At 34.1% G+C, this 10,000-nt stretch overlaps 1 protein-coding gene across 1 annotated transcript in view; it reads right to left on the bottom strand.

Moving 5' to 3' along the window:
- obe (activating signal cointegrator 1 complex subunit obelus) overlaps positions 1–10,000 on the bottom strand; it is a 35,003-nt gene that overhangs the window by 5,852 nt on the left and 19,151 nt on the right. The window contains exons 26-39 of the mRNA XM_070113638.1: positions 9,629–9,770; positions 8,448–8,556; positions 8,082–8,250; positions 7,690–7,910; positions 7,095–7,229; positions 6,075–6,192; positions 5,674–5,819; positions 5,271–5,391; positions 4,939–5,081; positions 3,761–3,898; positions 3,011–3,131; positions 2,513–2,645; positions 2,183–2,300; positions 1,858–1,989 (exon numbers count right to left, since the gene is read on the bottom strand). Coding sequence (XP_069969739.1) covers positions 1,858–1,989; positions 2,183–2,300; positions 2,513–2,645; positions 3,011–3,131; positions 3,761–3,898; positions 4,939–5,081; positions 5,271–5,391; positions 5,674–5,819; positions 6,075–6,192; positions 7,095–7,229; positions 7,690–7,910; positions 8,082–8,250; positions 8,448–8,556; positions 9,629–9,770 — 1,946 coding nt within the window. The remainder of the gene's footprint in view (positions 1–1,857; positions 1,990–2,182; positions 2,301–2,512; positions 2,646–3,010; positions 3,132–3,760; positions 3,899–4,938; positions 5,082–5,270; positions 5,392–5,673; positions 5,820–6,074; positions 6,193–7,094; positions 7,230–7,689; positions 7,911–8,081; positions 8,251–8,447; positions 8,557–9,628; positions 9,771–10,000) is intronic.

Genomic DNA, 10,000 nt, shown 5'->3' with positions numbered 1-10,000 from the left:
TGATGTTTCAACACTAACATCCTATTTAACACAAATGCAGGTTGGTGAATCTTTTTATGTCATGTTCTATTCAACACTCATGCTATCATTTTGCATGAGCTGTAAAGGATTGGTTCCCCACATTTCTATTTCTGCTAAAAAGATGTATGTAGTGGGAACAAATGAATCTTGAAAGTTTCCTCAATCCACTGCCACCAAACCATCCCCATGCATCCCTTCCTCCAGAAGCCCTTTTATTCCTTATGTCAATCACGCAGTCAAAATTCCCACCTCTTTCTGGTTATGAATGGAATATAGTGAGTATGAAAGTTTGATTCGGGTATTGTCAGGCATATATCATACTTTCTCCTCTCATAATCCTCTCTAGAAGATGTTACACTAAGTATTATGCTGTCACCTCTCAATATTTAATAGTTTGTTACATCTTTTATACAAATACATATATGAATAGCTATCCTCCCAGACAACAACTTGAATCACTTTTAAGTATCAACCCCCCTATCAAGGACTTGGACCTCTGCCACTCCACTGTATACGACACAGAATGGGCAGTACGAAATCAATTAAACCAGTTGGTTCACTATTGTTTATTCTGGGTCATATACCTGGAGTGACAGAAGTTTTGTCCTTGGTTGTTACTTATCAATATCAGTGCATTACTGTATCATTCCACCTTACATCTGAATAATTGTTACAGCAACTTACATAAAAATATCTGTAATTATTATTATTATCATTATTAAGGTAACCCATATAAAGAGCCACACTGAAAAATATAAAGAATTATAACACCAAAGATGTCAGTGCAGGTTAAATCCCAAGCTAAGATAGAATAAAAAGATAAATAATCAACAATTATCTACTCCATAACACATATTAGCTGAACTCTTAAACCTATCAAGAGTCAGAGAAGTTACACTCTCTGAAGGCAATCTAGTCCAAAGCCTAAACATACCATTAGTAAAGCAACTAAAAAACTAAGAAGCAGGAGATTGACTTATATCTTATGCCATAGCAATGAGGATGTGAATTATCATTTACATTCTTATAAGACTAAAAGATCCCAATATCCCTACAATGCCCAATGCCCAAATTTAAGTCAGACAGGAAAAACTTAATGGAATCAAAAGAACGATCATACAATCTTAAGGGTGACTTCACAGCAGGTAACCACACAGAAGATCAATACTCAAAATATTGCAGAATGAAAGAAAATAAATATCTACAAGTAATGTCATTCTCATTACTCTCTTGCACTTGTGAAAGATACCTAACTTAGATGAAACTGCTGGTGTCATGTTCCTGAGGTGTAATTCAAATACATGCTCTGAATCAAGGATTACACCTTAGAGTTCCATTGAAGTGATTAACCCATTAATGCGGGTATATATTGAAGCCAAAAATAAAAGATTCCGGGCGGCTACAAAATTGGCATGCAGGGCTGGCCCGGACTCTGCCCACGCACCGACCGCGGCCCGCTGCTGCATCAGAACGTGAGACCTGATACAGCGTCACATTGGCGGGACGTCTGGCAATGTTTATTTTTTCGGGTGTCTCGTATGTGGGACACCTGTCGTTAGTGGGTTAAAACACCATAAACCTGACACTGGTATTGAATTTCTGAACCATTTTTTTTAATTAATAAAGTCTAGTTTCTCCCTTTTAAATAAATAAATATATGAATGAATAGTCATATATAAATAAATAAAATAAAATTGCTCACCCTTCCTTGATGCCACCATGCACCTTTTGTCTACTGCTTTAAAGCAACAGGCAAACATGTGAGATTTCTTTCTGAACATCATCAATGAGAATATTATTGTACTTTTTCCATGACATTTATCAAAATAGACCCACCTCTCCAATTTCAATGCAGTATGCATTTTCTAGACAAGTCAATGCCCTGTCTATAGTTTGAGAGAGAAAGGTGTTAATGGCATTATTTGCTCTGTCCTCATCATCCAGTTCTAGTCCATAGTAGGATGGATTCTGGAAGAAATATAAATACCATTTATTATTTTAGCATCATAATTACTATAAAATTCTAATTGGATATCTAAATCCTACATATATTTCAACCCCTAAAACATTGTAAAAATGGTGACAAAATTACCCCCTTCAGCTGATTTCAGCAATTAAACTTTTAGTTTGAACATTATATTCCTACTCTGTTTTTGATTACCTGGACTAGCCTCCTAAAGAAATAAGTCCAAGTTAAGTAATCTAAGGCTTCTTGCTTTGTGGAAATGGTGCCAGCAACAATCTCAGCATTCATGTGATCAGGCAGGACACCCATCAAGCTGTAATAAATAATTTACTTGATAATCTAATATCTATATGTAAAATAATATTTTATGACAACCAATTTACATGTATAAAATTATTTCCATGTGTGATAATACAAGATATAATTATATGCCTATGCAATTCCTAATAAAGAGAGGGTACCTTCTGCATGGCATGAAATTTTATATATATACTTGCTGATGGGATCTGTATAATGCTACCTTACCTGGACTCCACAGGAAATGGTTCATAGAGGAACTTCTTATAAAAATGCTTCTTCTGGTCATGAACAAGAATGACAGCAACACCCTGAGTATCAAACTGAGGTCTTCCTGCTCGCCCCATCATTTGCAACACATCTACCGAAAAGGGAAAGGGGGGAAAAATTACACAAATTATAGTTTTATTTGTAACGGCTCTATGCAACTTTACGAACTGACCCAACAACAAGAATACAGTTTTACTATCTCTGAATTCATCCTAAATACCAGGAAAATCTTACTGACCAGCAAACCTGGCTTAAGAACTGTCTACACTTTCTTTTTTGCCAGTTGGTAGCTCTCTTTCCCATGCGTACAATACTTATAATGTCATGTATAGTTCCTACAGTTACAATAGTAATACAAATTTGATAAAAATAGACATATTTAAAGAAAAAATTGTAAATGAGAGTAACTTTATCAATACCATAAAAACACAAACTCATTTACAAAGCCACACATACCTGTAATTGGGAAGTCTACATATCTCTTGGTCTTCCCATCATAGTATTCAGTCCCCTTGACCACAACAAGATGGGCTGGGAAGTTCACTCCCCAGGCAAGGGTGGATGTTGCAATGAGGATCTGGAAATAAAGGAGTTCATCAGTTTCATCAGTACTTGCATGTGCAATCACACACTATCTATCCATTGCCATAAACATATATATGAATACACTTACAGTTGTTAGCCATGCTATTATGTTTGTAGTCCATATACATCAGAGAGAGAGAGAGAGAGAAAGAGAGAGAGAGAGAGAGAGTGAGTGAGTGAGTGAGTGAGTGAGTGAGTGAGTGAGTGAGTGAGTGAGTGAGTGAGTGAGTGAGTGAGTGAGTGAGTGAGTGAGTGAGTGAGTGAGTGAGAGAGTGAGTGAGTGAGTGAGTGAGTGAGTGAATGAGTGAATGAGTGAGTGAGTAAGTGAGTGTAAGTGTGTAAGTGTGTGCATGCCTGAGTGCCTGTGTGCGTTCGTGTGTGCGTGCGTGCGTGCGTGAGTGCTTGAGTGCATGAGTGAGTGAGTGAGTGAGTGTGTGAATGAGTGCGTGAGTGAGTGAGCATGAGTGTGAGTGAGTGAGTGAGTGAGTATGAGTGTGAGTGAGTGAGTGAGTGAGTGAGTGAGTGAGTGAGTGAGTGAGTGAGTGAGTGAGTGAGTGAGTGAGTGAGTGAGTGAGTGAGTGAGTGAGTGAGTGAGAGCAAGAGTGAGTGAGTGAATGTTACCTGGATTTTCTGGTTGACGAACAACTCCTCAACAACTTTTCTGTCTCTCTCTATCAGGCCCGCATGGTGAAGACCAATTCCAAATGACAAGCAAAGACGAAGGTTCTCATCACGGATGTTTGACAATATCTGATCCATCTATTAACAAAAAGCGAGAAAACGTAAAATTTAAAAAAATATAAAAAAGAGAGGAGATTAACTTTGCAAAGTGCAAATTGCCACACAAAGAAGTAATTTTAAATTTGCAATAAAAATAAGACAAAAAAATTATTAATGGTACATAAACAATAATAATAATCTTTTTCCTTTCCAAGTCTTTGAAGTATTATAAGCCTTCCTGACTGAAAAGCTTTAGCAACAATGCTAAAGTTACTTCACATTACATACATTTTACCGCCACATATAGCATTATAGTTTTACCATTCATATACTTCTTTTAAACTGCTTCTGATGATTAGTCTAGTGCATCAAACATCTACAACAGCTTACTATCCAAGAAAAATATACAATAATAAATCAGGCCTTTATTGTCATCACAAAAGATCATTCAAAAAGGAGAGCACAGTAAGAATTCAACAAGTTTTCTTTGTTCTATAACTGATTCACTGCCCTTCATAATATCCATATTACACTCTTAACCCATTACCACCAGTATATTTTGAAGCTGAAAATAAAAGATTGCGGGCAGCTCCAAAATCGGTGCATGGGGCTGGCCCGGACTCTGCCCACGTGCCGGCCGCGGTTTGCTGCTGCATCAGAGTGCGAGCCCCGATACAGCGTCACACTGGCGGGACGCCCAGCAATGTTTATTTTTTCGAGTGTCTCATATATGGGACTCCCATCGTTTTTGGGGTAAAGCTAGTGATCATACTATCGGCCAGTTTGTTAAAATTGTGCGAGGTACAACCCAATGAATCTTCTTATATATGAACATACATATACACAGAAATAAATGCAAATCTGTCTATCTGATATGATATATAATTATATCTATCTATTCAGTAGATGAACATGTCTAGATTGGTAGATATGTATTCATTTCTGTGTATGTGCATGTCTGTATAATGAATATTCTTTGTGTCTGGCCACACACAATTTTAACAAACCAGCCGTATGCCATCAAACCAAAATCCCTAAATACAGCAAATAGAAAAAGGAATAACAAAAATCCTTCTTACCTCATGATCTGGCATCTTCAGCCACTGTTTAGGATTGGGTTCAACTACCACAAAACCCATGAGGTCAATGGCTGTGAGTCTAGTCTGCCTACGTGACGAGACGAACACCAACACTGGCTTATCAGGCGAGTGCTGCTTGATGGCTGGTCAAATAAAAAAATATAAAGGTGTAATATGCCTGCAAACACTTGCCTAGTTTCAAGAATTAGGGTATTTCTGACAGTTTTGCAACATTTCTCATGAAAATAATATATGTTGTGTATTCAGACACAATCATTTCAGGAGTCCTCCCTACCTAACTTAAAAAATAAATAAGGCAGTAAAACAAATACCTTGGAATGTTGGCTTATTCATGGTTGCCATACGTGGACAATAATGTTTGCCAGGGAAACCTGCAATGTGAACTTCCAGTGGCACAGGTCTCACAGATGGGCGGAAATTATACAGGCCCATCTGAAAAAATTGCCAGCAGTCAATTCTGAAATGCAACTGGGAAACTAAAAGAAATATATATTTTTCATCATTATTAAATGCACCTTTGTAAACTGTTAAAAAAAATAAATAAAAATGATAGATAGAAAAAAAAAATAAAAATACAGTGACCCCAACACTTACATAACTGATTCCCCCCCTTTTGTTTTTGTTTTTTTCTTTTTTCAGATGCATAAAAAAATCCAAACTTGCAAAAAAAAAAAAAAATCCTACAGCATAAAACAAAAAATGCAAATAAATTACCGGGCCAATTCCAAGCCAATCTGCCAAGTCCTTAGCGTTTGCCAGAGCGGTAGAGAGGCCAATGACGCGCAACTTCTTACTAGTATGGCTGGAGATGAAGTTTGTACGTGACACAATCACTTCAAGCACAGGACCACGATCCTCCCCTGGCAAAATGTTGTCAAAAATTAGTATATGAATAAAGAATAAAAGTTGCTCCAGGATAATGTGATGAAAACAGTAATAAAAATATAAAACATAACAATATAGTAATAATAATGAAAAAACAAGTTGCTGCAAAAAAGGTCATACAACATATATAACACAGGGCTCTTACATCACTCCTGCCAACAGAAAGTGAACACTTAGATTAGAAATTTAAAGTATGTACCAAGTAACGCAATAGTCCAGTATCTAATTACCGAGTAAATGAATCTCATCGATGATAATCAGGGCTACTTGTTTGACATAGTTCCTTGTCTGCCATGAGCGAGAGATACCGTCCCATTTTTCAGGTGTAGTTATAATCACATGGGCAGCCTACAAAAAAAAAATTAAAAATCATACTTGTCATACAATCTTTGCTTTCACATATCACCCGTATTAATATATATATATATATATATATATATATATATATATATATATATATATATATATATATATATATATATATATATATATATATATATATATATATATATATAAATATATATATAAATATATATATAAATATATATATAAATATATATATAAATATATATATATATATATATATATATATATATATATAAATATATATATAAATATATATATAAATATATATATATGAATATGTATATAAATATATATATATATATATATATATATATATATATATATATATATATATATATATAATATATATATATATATATATATATATATATATATATATATATATATATATATATATATATATATATATATATATATATATATATATATATATATATATATATATATATATATATATATATATATATATATATATATATATATAATTATATATATATATATATATATATATATATATATATATATATATATATATATATATATATATATATATATATATATATATATATATATATATATATATATATATATATATATATATATATACATATATATATATATAATATATATATATATATATATAATATATATATATATATAATATATATATATATATATATAAATATATATATATATATATATATATATATATATATATATATATATATACATATACATACATAAACATAAAAAAATTATATTTTTATCAGATAACCATAATGAATAAGTGACACTTAATTTCTGACAAAAAATAATTTCTATCATTCTAAAAAACAAAACATATATGCCTACAAAAACTGCAATCAACACATCTCGTCATATACCTGAATGGCCCTAATATCCGGCGACACATCACCAGTCAGCTCAACAACCCTCTTCCCCAGCCTCTCCTGGAGCCTTACTCGCCAGTCATCTACACGTTCTCGCACAAGGGCTTTCAGTGGGGCAATGTAGACAATCTGAGAAGAGAGCAATGGAGGTGGCTTATTGGTAAGGGTTCTCTCTCCTTTATTATAAACAATATGTACATAACGGTAATAGAAGTTCAGTCTCTAGTGCTGGCCTTAAAAATGAATAAATAAATAAAAATAAGATAGTAATGCCCGTATGCTTAAGAAAATTGTGTAACACAAATCCATCCTTAACACAATTTTCTTATGCTAGAATCTTCACAATTGTTGGAAGTCTTAACAATGTTCTTATCCTCTCGCATTATTTTGATATACCAGTTGAATTTTGCGGGAATATTCCTTCGTAGAGGATTTTGCACTTCAAAGAGTGTATTCCACAATTTCTTTAAGCATACGGCAGTAAGTATCAAGAAAGATCATACAGCCATCACAAAAACAGATGTGGAAAAAAATGAACATGGGAAACACCACAAAATAACCAATTCCTGAACAAGAACAGTATGCATACCTTTGCCTCTGGAGCTTCCCTAAATATTCTGAACATGGCTATCTCAGCAGCAATTGTTTTGCCAGAACCAGTGGGAGCTCCAAGTAATACATTATTATCTGTGTGATATAAGCAGTGGAAGAGCTGGGTCTGTATGGGGTTAAAATGGCTGAACTTGTACAACATTTCAAATCCCATGTTGTCAAGGGCAGTCACTGGCAGTGGTTCTAAATCAAGTAAATCTGTAAATAAAAGAGCAAGAAATATTATAACTGTTGAAATGTTGCAGATGGGGAGAAGTTTCATATGGGATGATATGCCAGAGCCACATGGAAAAATCACTAATTAAAAAAGTGATCCATTGCTAAAACTACAAGACAGAGATCCATGACAAATGCTTAAGAACAACTGACCAGTGTGAGGAGGATGTCTCTCGGGTAGAATTAGATTCTGGAAATTCATCACACACGTAGACTCGCAGCTGAGCCACTTGTCACTGATGGCTCTTACATAGTACTGGTTAGGCAGTGGCTCAAAGATTGGTATAGTGAATACCAATTGCTGCTCCTCTCTTCGCACAACCTATGTAAATGTTAGAAAACAGAAATTGCAATCAACTTTACCACTGAAAAACAGTTATATATCCTCTCCTGTAAAACAGATAATTCCATAATTTATAAAACAAACCCCATATACTTAACATACCAACCTAAAAGTATTTAAAAAATCATCCCAAGAAGACCAGAACACCTTACTATAACTCTCAATATCTAACTTACTTGTTTTTTGGTGAGTGTGAACTGCTCATGGTGGTACATGTGGTTGTTGTCGGGATCTTCCACCCATATCCAATACACTTCCTGACTCCCGTGAATTCTGTCACTCCAACTATGAGAGCAAAGAAAGTACTTATAATAACAGAAGCCATAAAAAATGAATGAATAAGACTCATACAGAAAAAGAAAAATCAGCATATTGATGAAATGACATCATGGCCATATTAAAATGTTGATGCTGGGTGTGCATGTATACTTGTAAAGTTCACTATAGTTTTGTTTTATTATACTTTCGCAAATGGATGACTCCACAAGCACATAATCACCAAGCCTAATCGAATTCATCTATTTACCCCTTTCCTGAATATTTGGGAGAAGATTTCTTTTTTCATAATATTTAGCATTCTGTAATAGAACCTGTGCTGCTGGTCACAGTGGCCAGGAATAGGATGCTGAGCATGGAAATGGCGTCCTCCCTGGAGCTGGCATTCTTCTACTTATAGCTCGTGGACATTACATTCCACACCCGCTTATCAGACGGAATATAATGAAAAAGTCCCTTTCTAAATGCCAAAGAGGTTTATGTAATTGCAGCAAGTCTTTTCTGTCACCTTGGCCTTCGCTCATGATGTCAGGTTCGCATCACGCAGCTCGCAGCCATTCTTTCCCCCATGGTGATAAGTTCATGTCACCCACCTCTTGAGCAAAAATTTTTTCATGACGTCATCGTCACATCACCCCAATCAAAGGGCTTAACATTATTATTGCAATATTGATAGTAGTAATAATAATAAAATTAACAGCAATAAACACAGTAATGGTCATGGATTTCTTTACTCCTAAAATTCAAGGAAGAGGGTATAAGTAAAGAAATTAAGAAAAATGTGGGGACCAGTGCACAATCCCAGCATCAACAGGTTAGGCATGTATGTATTTACCTCTTTCTTTTCTTTTTCCTCCTTTAATGCTATGCCATTTTTTAATGCAAATGTGCTATCTTTATTTTTTAAAGAAAATGTTGTTCTATTTTTACTTTTTATTGTCAATTTATCTAATATGTTTGTATCAAACATATATGGCATTTTTCTGAAATTATATCATTATATTCATAACCATCTGTTCCAAAGAACATTCTACTTGCATCACTTTAAACAAACAAAAAACATTGACAACTTCTTCATTACGTGAAATCTGCACTGATGTTTAGCGTAACCCTAAGAACAGTCCTTGTGATGGGCTGGATTTTGGACTCGATCTCAAGAAGCGGAAACTGCCAAGCAGCAGCTTTAATTTCCCTTCCCATCCTTTCATGCCGGATCAGCTTCCCTGAGCAAAAAAATCTAAATTAATCTTTTTGGTTAAAGATTTAAAAAAACAAAAAAAAACATGATTATATTACTCATACAATAAAAATATATAACCTGATAATATCTGCAATTCAATATATAAATGCAAAACAATGGTGGATTAAATATATAATCAGATTGCGAACGCAGAAAGGGAAGTTATTCCAGCAAAGATAGATATACCTACAATCAACCATCTGTCGTGTCTGT

This window comes from Penaeus vannamei, chromosome 34 (assembly GCF_042767895.1).
Source record: "Penaeus vannamei isolate JL-2024 chromosome 34, ASM4276789v1, whole genome shotgun sequence".
Lineage (NCBI taxonomy): Eukaryota > Metazoa > Arthropoda > Malacostraca > Decapoda > Penaeidae > Penaeus > Penaeus vannamei.
This window is presented reverse-complemented; position numbering and strand designations above follow the sequence as displayed.